Source organism: Porites lutea, chromosome 9 (assembly GCF_958299795.1).
Source record: "Porites lutea chromosome 9, jaPorLute2.1, whole genome shotgun sequence".
NCBI classification, from domain to species: Eukaryota; Metazoa; Cnidaria; class Anthozoa; order Scleractinia; family Poritidae; genus Porites; species Porites lutea.
In genome coordinates this window covers 8,971,796-8,987,849 of record NC_133209.1, presented here as the reverse complement: position 1 = coordinate 8,987,849, position 16,054 = coordinate 8,971,796, and the positions used below count along the sequence as shown (strand labels likewise).

Below are 16,054 nucleotides of genomic sequence, written 5' to 3'. Positions count from 1 at the left end.
ATTCGCGCGGAGGAAAATTAAATGAAAAATATTCATACAAAGGCTTAAGAAATTCATACAAGGGAAATTTCATGCGGCTCAAAAATTCCCACTCCCACTTCTACAACTTTCCCAATCGTCCCGGCGTTCTTACTAGTAGTATAAAGCGAATGACCCCGTTATCTTCAAATGTTCCACTAATTAATCCAACCAGTTAGTTATTATAATTTCTAAATGATATATATATTTTTTTTACTACAGTCGCACCGTTGTCAAGGATGCAATTTACAATCATCCCTCCAAGAAAACGAAGACAAGTTTTAAACGACACTTCAGTTAGCTTCACAATACATGACGTGCGAAGAGAAATCATGAGAGAGTTTGAACAACTTATGCCCCTCAAGTACTGTAAGTCAAGTGAAAAGATCTGTCCTGCAGGACCCCCCGGACTCCCTGGTCCCACCGGGGCGAAAGGACCACGAGGCAGGAGGGGACAAAAGGGAAAGAAAGGGCCTCAAGGTCCGATGGGACCACCTGGAAAATCTGGGAAAACAGGAATGACGGGTCCTGCGGGACCGAGAGGAGAAAAGGGAGACAAAGGAGAACCCGGAACAAAAGGCATGCCGGGACCACCTGGTAGGCCTGGGAAATCGATATCTGCACCACAAGTAATGTTGTCACCAGCAGAACAGACAAGGAATGAAGGAGGAGATACGACTTTTTATTGCACAGTTGGAGGAAATCCTTCCCCTGCGGTCGAATGGCGATTCATAGGTACAAAGCTTGTGTCAGGTGCAAAGTATTTTATTAAAGTGGGAGAGTTAGTCGTTAGAAAACTGAACTATAGCGATTCTGGGCAGTACACGTGTCATGCCAGGAACATTCTTGGATCATCTGAGGTCACTGGTAACTTGTCTGTTCGAGGTAAGAGGTATATAAAACATTTGAGGTTTGTTGCAATATCACGCTACTTGATTGTCTAATTTATAATGTGCTTCAAAGGGGTGGATTGAGAGGCACCATTGTTTAACCTTGCAATTTTATCATTACCTTCTCTTTAATTTCATTCATGTATAAAATTTCCTTATTGTTTCCTTGTTCATCGCACAGAATTAGGTGACATGCACCGGAGACTTTTTCTTGTTTGTTTGCGCGAATAAGACCAACGCTTGAAGGGTAAGACCGACGAGATAGTGATGATGATGATGATGATGATGAGTACTTACGGTTTTGTTTCTAGAAACTCCGGGCAAAATAACTATACAAACCAAGTGTTCGAATCCCAGATGTTGACTAAAGTATACTTAGGTTTTACTTTAAACCATCAGCAGACGTCTAGCTTCGATTTCAGAACTAGATTGAAGAGACCACCTAACGTGAAGAAGTCTGTAATAACTCAGGACTCAAAGCTTACCGTGGACTTTTCTTATTCAAATGAGAAGCCTCTTTTGCTGAAAATCCGCGCGTTCCTTTCGTTGTTATATGTTGGTTCAAGGTTTCAAGGTTTGTTTCTGGTGGAAAGTGCATTTAGCTTATCCAGCTAGTTTAAAGGCACAGCATTCAAAAAATAATTAGAAACGACTAATCAATTTTTTTTTACTTAACAGTACAGTCAGAACCCGTTAATACGGACACTGAGGGGACCATAGAAAGTGTCCGTATTAAGCGGGTTGAATTTAGAGAAAATGTTAAGGGCTTTTTTATCAAACTGTCCATAATAATGAGGTGTCCGTAAAGCGGGGTTTGACTGTAACAGGATTAAAAAACTCAGATAGCGCCGGCGGAGGGTAGCCTGTAGGGTTTGCCATTTAACTCGGGACGCGACCCGAGAACAAATCCTGCAAGGTTACAAACGGCATTCAAATCCGACGCAGCCGGATTGCGAGTCCCTGACGCGGTGATCACTCGACTACGTATACGCTGCCAATTATTATTCATATACAGTCAAACCCCGCTTTATGGACACCCGCTTAATACGGACACCTCATTATTATAGACGGTTTGCTTTGTCCCTGGGGAAAGAAAGCCCTTACATTTTCTCTAAATTTAACCGGCTTAATACAGACACTTTCTATGGTCCCCTCAGTGTCCGTATTAACGGGGTTTGACTGTAATGTATTTCCTGAGATTCTGAGCGGGTAATAGTTTTTCCTTAGTAATCTAAAAGTGTTAGGAAGAATCCCTTAAGCATCAGTTTTCTTATTATAAAATTTCTCAAAACGTTTAGCTTTCAGTAACGGAATGGCTCAAAGGCTTCTCCTTAAATTATCTATTCCTTAATTTTTTCTTTCATATTTGCGTTTTTTTTAGGAAAGATTAAAAATTGGTTATATCGGAAGTCTTAATATAAAGCAAGGAACAAGGGATGGCGCAGTGGTGAGAGCGCTTGCTTCACACCAACGTGGCCCGAGTTCAAATCCTGGGTCGACGCCATATGTGTTTGAGTTTGTTGTTGGTTCTTTCCTTTGCTTCCGGAGGTTTTTCTCTGGATACTCCGGTTTTCCCCTCTCCTCAAAAACCAACATTTCCAAATTCCAATTCGATCAGGAATCGGGTAGACGAAGAACCACTTTGTGGATATGCTACCTCCAAATTAAGGGGTGGCGAATGGTACCTCGAAAAACGTGGGTCTCGGAAAATTTTGGCAGGATCTCGAAATCTCGAAAGCGTTTTTGATAAGACTCGAAGTCTCGTTTTTGAACGGTTTGTTTTTCACTTTTCTTGAGTCTCGGAACTTTTTACCAAAGAGTCTCGAGCTCGGATTTCTAACTAGGATCTCGGCGTCTCGGCGAGTCTCGGATTTTACCATTCGCCACCCCTAAATTATTAAAACAAAATTGAATACAGCACGTGTTAGTTACAATTATTTATAACCGCCAAAAGAAGTGACTCTCTCAAAATCAATGAAAACAAGTGGAAATCCATACTGGCTGCCTTTTTTGTAAAGTTGTAAATAGGTATTACAATACACATACAGTGAGTACTGTATACACTGTATTCTCCTTCTACCACTTATTTATTTTTTTATTTTTTGTTCTGTGTTTGTTTGTTTTTTACTTATGTAAGCAGTATAACGCATGTGAGTGGTGGATTTCCTTTTTGTTTTCTAATAAAGTTTGTTAGAATGTTTTTTAAAAAGGGTTTTAATTTTTTTAAGGTCATTAAGTCTAGGTGTGGAGTTTGTGTAAATGATGAGTGACAAGATTCCAAGAAAAGAAAAAATATATATATTGCCATTTTTTTCTTTCAATGATAATTTCCATTTTAGGTCTTCCAATCTTCACAACAATTCCACCTTCACTTGCCTCACCGGCACAAGGTACTACATTTCAAGCTAAATGTCAAGCTGTAGGATATCCTCGCCCCGTAATAACCTGGAGTAGATCGGTATTGCCTTTGCCTGCTGGTAGAACTGATGTAAACCAAGGTACACTCGCCATTAAGAACTTAAGTCTCGCTGACAGTGGTTTGTACGAGTGCGTAGCATCTAACATTATGGGAACAAAGAAGACGAGGATCAACGTGGTGGTGCAACGTCGTTTACGTTCAGGTTTGTATTAAAGGGGTTTAGAGTTGATCGGCTCTGTGATGAGACAGAACTAATCATTAAATATGAATATTAAAGAAGTCCAACTGATTACGACTTTTGAACTCACGAAATGCTACCAGAGACCTTGAAGAGGCTGGCTAAAGGCTGGCTATCCTTAGTGCAGATCTTACAAATCGAATTTTACCTTAGTGTACATTTATACTGGCTTGTTTTCTATGTTTACAGGTCTAGCAATTTTCTTTTTATTGCCTTGAAGGACACGTAAATTTGACTTAAATTTTGTTTATGAAAATTTTTACTTTTTATTCAGAAACCAACTGCTGTTAATATGTTTTATGTTTTGGTAAGGCAAATGCTATATTGAAATACATAATTACGGTCATCAGATGATTTTATAACAGTAACTGAGGATTAAAAAAACTCAGATAGCGCCGGCGGAGTGCAACCTGCAGGGTTTCCCATTTAAAGCGTTCCGGGGGATTTGAACTCGGGACGCGACCCAAGAGCAAATCCCGCAAGGTTACAAACGACATTCAAACCCGGCCCCGCCGGATTGAAAGTCATCCCTGACGCGGTGATCACTTGACTACGCTGCCAATTACTATTCGTATAATGTATTTCCTGAGACTCTGAGCGGGTAATAGTTTTTCCTTAGTAATCTAAAAGTGTTAGGAAGAATCCCCGTAGCATCTGTTTTCTTACTGTTCTCAAAACGTTTAGCTTTCAGTAACAGAATTACTCAAAGTTTTCTCCTTAAATATCTACTCCTTAATTATTTCTTTCATATTTGCTGGTTTTTGTTTTAGGAAAGATTAATAATTGGTTAAATATCGGAAGTCTTAATGTAAAGCCTCCCTTGCTGTTACTTAAAACAAAATTAAACATAGCAGGTATTAGTTACAATTATTTATAACTGCCAAGAAATGACTCTCTTAAAAACAATGTAAACAAGTGGAAATCCATGCTGGCTGCCTTTTTTTAACCAATAAATTGTTATCTTTTTTTTTTTTTTTTTTTTTTTCTGATAGCAGAGTTCCTTGCGCACGCTTCGCGCGCGAGCGGAGCACTATAACTAAGATAATTTGGTAAACTATCCATCCGAGAAATTTTGGTTATGACGTCAGCGTACGTCCGTCCGTACGGACTTTCCGGGTAGTGGAAAGTAGTCCGCACGGATTCTTGGGGTAGGGGAAAGTAGAGATTTTTTGGCGGGAAAAAGCATGGCGCAACGTCGCGCAATTAAATCGCCCAACTGGTTTTGAAAAAAGAAATTTCAAAGCAACTTAGCAAAAAGATTTTTGGACAGAGCCTTTATAACTTTTTATTACAACTTACGAAAGCTATTATGTCAACAAACAACAGCAGGATGATTTTAGCGCGTAGACGACAGGTTTTAAGCAGAGAGCAAGAGTCAACACGCGTAGAGCAAGCGAAGATGATCGCCAAAGAGAGCGCTTTAGAAGTAGAAGAAGAAGACAAAATTTTAGCAAAGAAAGTCGGCAAGTAGAAAGAGTCACGGCGACAAGAAGGAGAGAAAATTATAGTGAAAAACGCCGGCAAGCAGAACGAGACAGAGCTAGAATGAATAGACAAAGGCAACGCGAAAGGGAAATACATTTGGTTTTGAAAAAAGAAATTTCAAAGCAACTTAGCAAAAAGATTTTTCGAGAGAGCCTTTATAACTTTTTATTACAACTTACGAAAGCTATTATGTCAACAAACAACAGCAGAGAGATTTTAGCGTGTAGACGACAGGTTCTAAGCCCCTAAGCAGAGAGCAAGAGTCAACACGCGTAGAGCAAGCGAAGACGAAAACAATGACATGATGACGGAAAGTGTTGTGTTAATGTCACTATGGCCCCGCGCTATTAACATTTTGATTTCAAACTGATCTCGGACGCGAACATTCAGCTAGTCATTGGAAAATACATGCAGGGAAGACAGAGGCTTTTCACTTTTCTCACCATAGTCACGCGTTGATTCCGCTCTACGACCGTCCAATCTTTATGCTCTGATTGGTCAAAATTTGACAGGTGAGTGCATGCAGAAATTTATACAGCATCTTGAAACTTGTTTACTTTGACAGCTGAAGCTGACAGAGTTTTTTGTCAACTTGTGATGTTTTTTACCGTCTTTTTCCACTGGATGCATAAAATGAAATACAGCTGCTATCAACACTCTTTTGTTATTCATGGCTGGTTTGTTTATTGAATGTTTGGTTGAGAAGTGCAACGCTTGTCAAAGTTGGAAATCCGATTTCGGATGACATCGTTTTCGTTTTTTCACCTTGCTGGATGCGGTTTGAAAAGTCCCTCAAGCGATTCTGGCCTTACTTGATAGCTTTCAGGAGCTGCATCTCGAATGGTAAGCCTGGGTAATTATCGTATACAGTGTATGTGTTTGTTTTTTTTTATATCTAATTTCATGAAGTCGAGCGCAGTTTATGAGGCTAGTTTATGCACGTTTGTACTAAGATCTGAGGCAAAGATCTGATCTAGTATATATGAGGTTTGATATAAGCTTACAGAGCTTTAAAAAGCCTTTAGTCGATATTTTCTCTCCGCAAATAGAAAGAAAAAACGTTCTGAGGAGTATTTAGTCATAATTTTGGCTTTAGAAAGAAAGCTTTGAGCGATTTTCTTGCCTCGAGTTCATCTTTGAGAACAGTAAACACCAGGAAGCCGGCTAACAGCTTTAAGCTTTAGCTTAAAGACTCAGGATTTTTAGAGACGCTTTAATACTTGTCTTCGTGAATGAAAATTGTTGTCTCTGTAAATGTTTCACCAAATTACATTTCTTTTATTGCTTGTTAGTAGTCTCAAGCAATTTTAATCGCTTTGCAGTTTGTTTTCAGTCGTTCATAAACATCGCATGCACGAATACTCAAAACGTCGCGCGTATCAAACGCTTTTTAAGATTACACATCGTTATGAAACCATTAAATAAAAAAAAACAAACACAATAACTTCTTTATTATGTTGAAGCGTAACTCTTTTAATGTTCACTGAAAATTTTGCGCTTGTCAAAAGTGAGAACCGGCTGGCTGTATAGGTGATTTTGGAAATTTTTTGAATGGTTTTGCTAAAAGCCCACGCGTGCTTCGTACGGTTCTGAATATTGAATGAGTGCAATTTGTCTTGAAAAATTTTGAAATACTGCATTTTGTCTAAGGTCTGTATGATAAAAACAGCGCCTCATGTTTCACCTCAGATGTGATGTATAAAAGGTATGAAATGTTGGTTTACACGCACCCAGAGTTGTTGGCAAGATTTTGTTAAGTAAACTTGTCGAACACAAAAAATTCGGCCTGATTTGTTTTCCAATAATTCGTTTTCCAGGCCTAATCTACCGTGATCAAGAGCCATTATGGCTCTTAAATGTGATCGAAGATGATTGCTATGTTTTGGGGGTCATGTCGCAGCTCTTGCAAGCAGGATTCTGATTGGTCCATGGGAAAATGATTAAATTTTAATGTCATTACTTTGTTTTTGCTTTTCAGTTAAAGGAAGGTTTCAGGGGATGAATTAGGTGCGAGAAGTACTAGTGCTGCTTGGAGCGACGGGATAGGAGGTTTTACAGGGATATGAGGGATATGTGGGGTGGAGGAAGGGTGTAAGGATTTCATGGAGTGTAGGAAGTGCAAGGGTGAGAGATGTAATGTACCAGTTATGTAGGAAGTGCAAGGATGTAGGAAGCGTGAAAGGTGAAGGGCTGCAAGCGGTGATACTTTAGTGAGGGTTAGGTTTAGGGTTAGGTGGCAAGGGCGGCCAGGGTGGCGGTGGCCGGAGTGGCAAAGGTGGCCAGGGTGGTGGAGGTGGCAAGGGTGGCCAGAGTGGCCAGGGTGGCGGCGGTGGCGAGTGTGGCCAAGGTGTATATTGTTTACTAACCATTAAATGGCCAATGTGATTCTGTTAATCCTCTTAAATATTTTTTAAAGCTAAGCAGCATGCAAGATCGACTGTCCAAGCCATCGAGACTGAATTGGTGCAACAGCGTCATAGATTTCTGTCAAAGAGATGTTGTATTTAGATATTAAATCGTTGATATCCGGGATGGTAGAGAGATTAATTTTCGAAAAGCATTCTCTGATATCATTGTGTAGCTTTGCTAAGTCCAGTTTCTTTTTTGATCTGAAAGTGACCAATACATTACTAAGCGGAGGTCTTGGACAGTCGATCTTGCATGCTGCTTAGCTTTAAAAAAATATTTAAGAGGATTAACAGAATCACATTGGCCATTTAATGACTAGTAAACAATATACACCTTGGCCACCCTCGCGACCACCGCAAACCGCGCCACTCTGCCCACCCTCCCCACCCTCGCCGCCACCGCCACCCTGGCCACCTCCGACACCCTGGCCACCTCCACCACCCTCGCCACCTCCACCACCCTGGCCACCTCTGCCACCTTTGCCACTCTGGCCACCCTCGGCACCACGATCTCTTCTCTTTTCTCTCAAGCGATATGCGTACGGTCCGATGTACAAAAACGGATATACTTCTTCGATGTAAGTCGATGTTAGTGATCTAGTGTCGGTCTAGTGATGTTAGTTGCAGTGAGTGAGACGCGACCGCTGAAACAGTGAAACAGTGATCTCTGATTGGCTGCCACCCCCGCCACCGAACATTTACAAGAACCAATCAGATACAACCTTGTAAGAGCTGCGATATTAGTTGCAGTGAGTGAGACGCGACCGCTGAAACAGTGAAATAGTGATCTGTGATTGGCTGCCACCCCCGCCACCGAACATTTACAAGAACCAATCAGATACAACCTTGTAAGAGCTGCGAGCCTACCGAAAATTTTCGTGCAACCCGATATCTCTAGTTTATCTGAACTTTTTTTTTGTTTTGTTGACAGCTTGTCTCTATATTTGACGAAAACAATAAAAAATATCGTCCCGTTCGTAGGAGAAAAGCTTCAGCGCATCTCAAATTTTCTTTAATCGTCTGCAATACCATTGAGATGTAGTTAGAGCGACGCACAGAGTTAAATTGTCTAAACTAAACCAAACTGGTTCGATATGGACAGAGTTTTTAAGCCAAGAAAACTTTTCTTTTTTTTAGTTTGTTATCAGTAGTATTTTTATACACTGCGAACCGGCCGGATGAAAATGATTCAATTCATTCAATTTTTTGAACTATTATAGAAGGGACGTCTGTTCACAGGCTAGCGTGTGCATAAGATAAGAGTGTTCATGCATATGACGCCAGGAATCCCCATGAAAAACCTACATGGGGAGGCTCCGCTTGAAAGGGGTACCTTTTTTAGGCTTCAGTTATTCAAAAGAGTAGAGATTTCACTAGCTGAAGTATATGAAAGGGTAGGAAAATGCGTCATTTCGGTCAGTAAAAAGGCCCAAAAGGACTAGGCTCACGATCACGTTGTTTATCTCTCCTAGCAAGAAAACATACTTTGCATAGCAAGATCTTATAAGGCTTTCACCTTTATTGTTACCCCGGAATCGTTGTAAACATTTCCGGTCAGTTGATTTGTTTTATACACATTGAAATAACAACAGCCTCTGTATAAATATCTACATATGGCATTAGAAGATTGATCACCAAATACGCGATTACAATTAATTGCATAAATGATGATAAAAACAATAAAAAAACTAAATGTAAAAGCAAGGATATTGTTACCCAAAAGCTGGCTATTGAAGTACCGAATTCTTCCATAAGGCTCTTGTAAGGAAATCAAAACGCTTGGGGACATCCAGTTGTTCTCTCTCCCTCATAAAAATATTCATATCTTATACAGTAAAATAGCTGCATAAGCTTCTTGATCTTGCTTAGCTAAACTGGCTCTTGTATTTTGGGTATTAAAGTGGCAAATTGTTGCCAGGGGATTCTTAATGAACAGGTTCTTATACACAGGTGTTTACTGTAAAAAAGTGTGGAAAGTGGCCCCGCCTGTCATATCGATCGCTGGGTATAATAAGGTCCAAATTTTACTATCTCAGTCTTGTGTATTCATATCGTTGAAAAGTCAACTTAATTAATACTGATGTCAGCCATCAATTGTCAACAGGCCATTTTTAATGCTGGTGGTTATTTGTTTAGCTTTAGAACACTCCGTTATTGTGGGAAACAGCATAAATTACTTGAGGATTGTAAGAAGCTGGCTGTCTCTTGTGGCACGAAGCGTGAATTCTGCCTGGAAGCGCTGTTGGCATGCATCTATGGACGGCTGGGCTGCAAGAACATTTCACTCACGATGTGATGGCAAGGGACCGACTGTAACAATAATAAGGGTTGGGAAATATATTTTCGGAGGATACACCAGCATTTCATGGGGTAAGTTAACAATAGTTTGCACTTTTGACACAAAGCGATCGAACCTCAGAGCCGTAGCTAACAGAGGGGAGGGGGGGGGGGGGGGACCTGGACCTTTTGAGCCAGACAGATCAAGCCTGTGGATGAATTTGTTTTCCTTAGACTCTGTTATTTTGATTATAGTGACTTGCAATTGTTTGCCGTTTCCATGACTCGAGGTCGATTTTTCTGAGACATATTCCATGACAAGTGCTGAAAATAGCGTTTCGGAGCCTCCGAATTTGAAAATTTTCTGAGGCAGGATACCCCCAGACCCCCTGACAAGGCCCTTGCCTTCGGCACTCGCAATTATAACCCCTCCCCGTTACAAAAACCTAGCTACGGCCCTGAACCCACTACATCAACTACTTTGATAAGAAAGACTGTACAACTAGAGTCAAAGAATGTTTAAACAAAAACTACAAACGATGTTATAGCAAAGAAAAAAAGAAAAAAAAAAGTGTGTAATCGGCGTTTAAGTGAAATTACTATTAACAGTACGCCCGCTTTGTTCAATTAAAGATAACGCATGCGATAAAGATATTTTCTGGAATGAAAAATTGAAGCTATTTCCGTTGATAGACTTGATAGGTTTGCTCTAACCGTTAATTGTTTTGTTTTGTCTGTTTGTTTGTTTGTTTGTTTTTTGCATTTTTTATTGTTAATTTTGGTTTTAAAATGTTTGCACTTTTCCTACAACTACAAAGTAAAATAAATAACACATATCAGACTCTCATTCGTTTCAAATGAGAGAACCTGCTTCAAGGTTTGTCTTCAGTGTCAATGCACTTGACTGGTGGTTTTAATTTCTAAAGTGAGTATCAGAACAAACGGCGCTAATTACATGCCAGTTGGTTCCATCTTTAATTTCTCTCTGATAGATTCCAGCAGTGGGCACCAGTACGACTCCAAAGCATTTTTGTTTTCACTGGTGAACAAACCAGGATGGGCACCTCATAAACTGCCTCAGACAGGGATAGCAAGTTCAAGAAGAGCACACTCTATATACTGTGTATCATCGGCTGGGCCTTCATTCGGAGGAGGAATTGACACTTACATTTCTAACTACGCGTCATCCAATAGCAACTCTCACGCCGACCTTGGATGGACTTACAGCCTACCGAGCGGGTACAACTACGGTAGCACCTTCGCTGAAACATTCCTGGCAGGAACAAACGCCTTCACACCAGACGAAATAGAAACTTTTTACGAAACAAACAAGAAATGATAATTAATAATGGGCCAAATACACTTTCAACTGATATAAGTATTCCAATAGCGTTAAACATAAAGTTAAAAGTCGCTAAAACGAATTCATCACATACTGTCCTGTATGTTCTAAAAGCGGACAAAAGAGATGAAAGTACCCCATACGGCAGTTCAATTCAGCGGTAAAAAATTAGTTATCTTGATTCAGATTTTTCTTTTAAAACTTACATACAAAATTTATATTTAGTGATATATTGACGTCTCTGACAAACTTTTCTTATAGTTACCGTATTTACTTGAAATAACACCATCCCCAAATAAGCGCCGCACCCATTCAAACAACAAGTGCGAAGTGTATTTTATATTTTGTAATTTATTGCTATTGTTTTACAAAAGGTTTCCAGAAAATCTGTTTGAAGAGTGAATGCATAACTGCGGCTTTTCGGGTGGTTGCACTAGGCAATTTTCCGGACCACTCAAATTTCTTAAAAGTCCTTAAAGCCCTGTTTTCCAGGTCAAACCGTTATCCTTTAATATAAGTTTCATGCTCCTGAAGCAGTTTCTTAGTAAGTGAAACCGATTTGTGCTAAACGCAAATCCGGGACGAAATTTACCAGTCCTGAATTTTGCTTACCATCACGCCCAAACGCGGAACGACAGGTTACCTATGTAAATGGTAAACAACCAGTTTCTCTAGTTTTAAGACCCTTATTTCGAAAGTTACTGTTGGTAACAGTCATTTAAAATCAAGTTTCAATAATTTTGAAGATAACATAACGTCAGTTAACCAAAAAATGGACTCTCTGCCTGGATCCGCGCTTAATATATTCTTAAGATTTTAATTTGAATGAATTAAAGCTGTTGGGAATTTCGAGAAACGGACTCCCTGATCGTTCTGTTATTCGCCGTAGAACTGACCTTCCATTCTCCCGCCACCGCGGCCACTTTTTCCAGATTACGCGCTTTAAATTTCGCCTGCCTTACACTTACGCGTCATCCCTACTATCTGAGAGGGGACGGTGCGGCTACACGTAGGCTAAACGGCTGGAACAGTGACAATCACTTCCTGACCAGTTTCGCTTGATGAGTAGTATCCATCGAGTTATTTACGATTTCAGAACCAAAAAGGCGCATGGAACATCTTACAATGGTCGAGCATTGCCTCACAATTTTTTCCACAAAAGAGTCCAATTTGTTCACCTCGTTTGTAAACGACAACAGATTAATCTCCCAAGCGCTTGCTAAGTTTCCCTATTCCTCCCCATAACTCTCACGTTAAGAAAATTAGAAAGAATCACAAAGAGGCGAACTGTTTCGCTTACGATCCCTTGGTCGGCAGAGGCAGTTTGATCACAAACTGCGCTGGGCGGAGTTTCAATTTACTGATGCACAATTTCTCCTTACATACGCACACTCACTACTGCGTGAGCGTCTGGGAATCTACCTACCATCAAACCTCAACCTATAGCACATCACGAAAGACCCTCAGAGAGATGCAGATCACGTCTCTACAGACCTTGAAAGATATACACGTGTGAAGGAGAGTTCTTTATAAATAAGTTAAAAATGATGATGCTGACTATTAAAACACCATACTTTTTAACTGAAAGAGCCCGTCAGTTAATAACTAAGCGCTAAATACTCATGATCATTAAACTCAACGTTTATTTTTTTTGTTTTGTTTTGTTTTGGTTTTTTTGCAAAAGGAACGGTAACTGTTGTAATTGTTTATCAGTCGGCGTTAACTTGGCTTGCTTCTATGTCGTCATCTCTCACCTCATAACGAGGACTTCCACAGCTCAGGCTTAAAAGAAAAAAATGGCTACGCCCCTGAACATGAGCGTTCCCGCTTTGATCGGACAGGAAAACTAAGGATGCTGCATAACTAATGTTATACAATGTGGGATATTTCAAGTAATAAAACTTAAACTTTTGCCAGAGTGTACAAAATATTGTTCAATCCCTGACACCTGCACTGAAGCGTGACGATGTCTTCAATATTAGAGACCACTGCTATGCTGAAACCCCGAGCACGAGTTACACGAAGTGGTAAGAGAGAGGAATGGGTCAACAACCAGGGCATCTTTACGTCAACTATAATGACATTATTAAAGCTGTCAATTGTTTTCATGGTTAACATTTATCGATTTATATCCAAAGGGGGATTGACCTTATAAGCAAACTTTGCTAGAAAGGGTTTTTTCGTTCTTTCTTTCTTTCATTCTCTTTTTTTAAGCAAGGGAAGATAAAGGAACGTAATCTATATAATGGTACCGTAAAATTCTGAAAATAAGCCCCTCTATGTATAAGCCCCTCCAAATACAAGCCCCCCAAACCGGTAACACAAAAAAACCATTCGTCAAATCGCCCCTCCAAATATAAGCTCCCCGGGGGATTGTTCTTGGAAAATTTCCCTCAAATACAAAGTAAAACAAAGCAAAAACGGTAAATTTACTTCCAACTATAAGGCTAGCCCAATCGATTTTGAAACGCACGTTTCTCTCCGCAGATAAGCCCCTCCGAATATAAGCCCCTCCATAAACAAGCACCTCAAAAGGGGCCTTTGAAAAAAATAAGCCCCGGGGCTTATTTTCGGAATTTTACGGTATTTGTTTACCATTTACAACTGAAGTAAATGGTACTGGTTGGTTATAATTGGTTCTCAGACTCGTACCCAGTTGCTATTTATGTGTGTTTGTCGGCTGAGAGAACTTTCAGGAAGGTTAACGCGCGCTGGGTGTCATGGGAAGGGACGAAGGGAAAATATCGATGGAAGTAATCGAATTTCTGAAGTTTTTCCGACAGAATGATAAAAGGGGAGTTCTTTGATAACGGTTTTAGGCTTTCGAGGCCTTTTCGCATTAAATCAAACTAATCTGTGCTTAAACGTGAATCCACAACGCAATTACCAGGTCAGTCCTGAATTTTGCTTACTATTTGCCCAAACTCCAAAACTGCGACTGGCTACAATAAAAATTGAGGATTCAACAGTTTACCCTGCTAGCACAGTCGCTTTGATCTTTCCAAGAGAAGCCGCTTATCTAGGAAAGATCGAAACGACTCTGCTAGAAGGGTATCAACAGTTTTGAAGATAACATGATTTGAGGTCTCCACCATTTTCACATTACCCTTAATACACCTCGTTTACCCACAGAAATCTTGCATAATCAATGATTTCAATTTATCTTGGGACGAATATGAAAACCCAAGGGAGATTAGATGAAAATTGAAGAAAGTGAAAAAAAAATCCTTTCAGTTAATTATAACAAACAAAATGGGCTGGTTTTTGACTGAACTCAAGCTTTTATTCTTAGGTTCTGATTTGATGAGTTGATTTGTAGATTTAATTGGAGAAGCGGGTCACTGGTCTTTCTATTATTCACTGCAGAACTGACGTTTATAAAGTAAGCCTTGCTTAAGGGTTAGGGTGTAGAAGGCCTAAACGTAATAAACGACCCTAGCCCTAAATGTAATAAAGTCCTAAATGTAATAACATTTTGTCCTATATGTAATAAATTCTTAAGTTGCAAATTACAGTAATTACTCAAATAAGCGCTGCCCTCAAATAAGCGCCACTTCCATGTAAACAGGCCCTAAAAAGACTACTGCACAGCTGATAACAACGTTTATAAATAACTAAGATAGTACGCACACGCTCTGATTGGCCGAGAGATGCGTTTGCATGAGAGTATGTAAACATGTGTGGAGTCGAGATGTTTTGCTCTTCGCGCGCTAATCACACAAGCACGAATTTTAAAATGTTTTTGAGTTGAAAACTCGACAAATTTACTTTATTTACCCACTCCCTCGTCAGATGAAACTTGAAAAATCTTTGCAAACATGCTGTGCCAATGTTTTTTCGCTTAAGCTAACATTTTAAGCGAGAAAAACCCTTTTTTGGAAAGGATCTTTATTGCAAAACAAGAACTGATTACACGTACATTAAGCTTCGTGTACAAGACTTCGCGACTGGTAAGAATTTCTCTTTTAATCAGTAACCTAAACAAAGAGTTTTTCTTTTTTCTCCGGAAAGTTGTTTTATAAAAGCAATAGAAAACTGTTTTCCTGTGTTTGCATAGGCTGATATTAACACGCGAGGGGTTGGGAGAATTCTTGCAGTTGTCAAACCCGAGACGAAGTCGAGGGTTTGCATATCTGTCTCGGCGCTCATTTGAGGGCGGCACTTATTCGAGCAATTACTGTAATTGACAACTTAAGAGTTTATTACATTTAGGACAAAATATTATTACATTTAGGACTTTATTACATTTAGGGTCGTTTATTACAGTTAGGCCTTCTACACAGGGCAGGGTCATTTTACCCTTCTCTTCTCTCTTCTATCTCTCCCCCCCTCCCCTCCCCCCACTCCCTGAAGTGCCTGATGCTCAGTCTCACTAACGCCTTAAATACGCGCAAAGTCAAAATAAGTGCCACACCAACACAGAGAGTCAGTTCCGTGGCATAATTTGGTTTTTGTTGGAAACTGGCGGTCTTTCATTTTGATGAATTTTTAACCATAGCGGTATTCACTTTACACTAAGTGTTTGTGACGTTAATGTAACTCGAGGAGGTGAGATGGAGGTGGGTCAACAGCCAGCAGCAAAGCTTTAACGTCAATTGTATGTAAAAGAATATTCATGTTTTTCCTTGGCCAAATTTTACAGGATCAAGTTCTACTGACAACTTTCCCACAATCTTTCGTCTTCAAGTGAAGCTTTGTTAAAGGAAACGATTGTGAAGCTGCAGAAATGAAGTCTTTAAAAAACTCCCCAAAATCTCATCGACTCCTTGATTTTGTTCCCTCAATTAGGCCATCTTTCCTTTCTGTGATATTAGTTTTCGTTTGCGGGTGTCTCTGGGTGAAGAATGAAACAACCAACGAGCGACTGATCGCACTGCAATCTCGTATTGATTACTTGCCCTGCTTGTTTAATAGAATGACTCGTTCGTCGACAAAAGCTACGCCAAAAGATCTTTACAAGAAGATGCGGACACATTT

The 16,054-nt window shown here is 39.9% G+C and overlaps 1 protein-coding gene across 1 annotated transcript; it reads left to right on the top strand.

The window, feature by feature from the left end:
* Window positions 1-252: 252 nt before the first annotated feature.
* LOC140947961 (uncharacterized) lies at window positions 253-11,020 on the top strand (the record flags this gene model as incomplete). Its single annotated transcript, XM_073397187.1, has 4 exons — window positions 253-903; window positions 3,248-3,529; window positions 9,595-9,828; window positions 10,728-11,020. Coding segments are annotated over exons 1-4 (1,455 nt in total), but the record flags the coding sequence as incomplete, so codon positions are not given.
* Window positions 11,021-16,054: the final 5,034 nt, after the last annotated feature.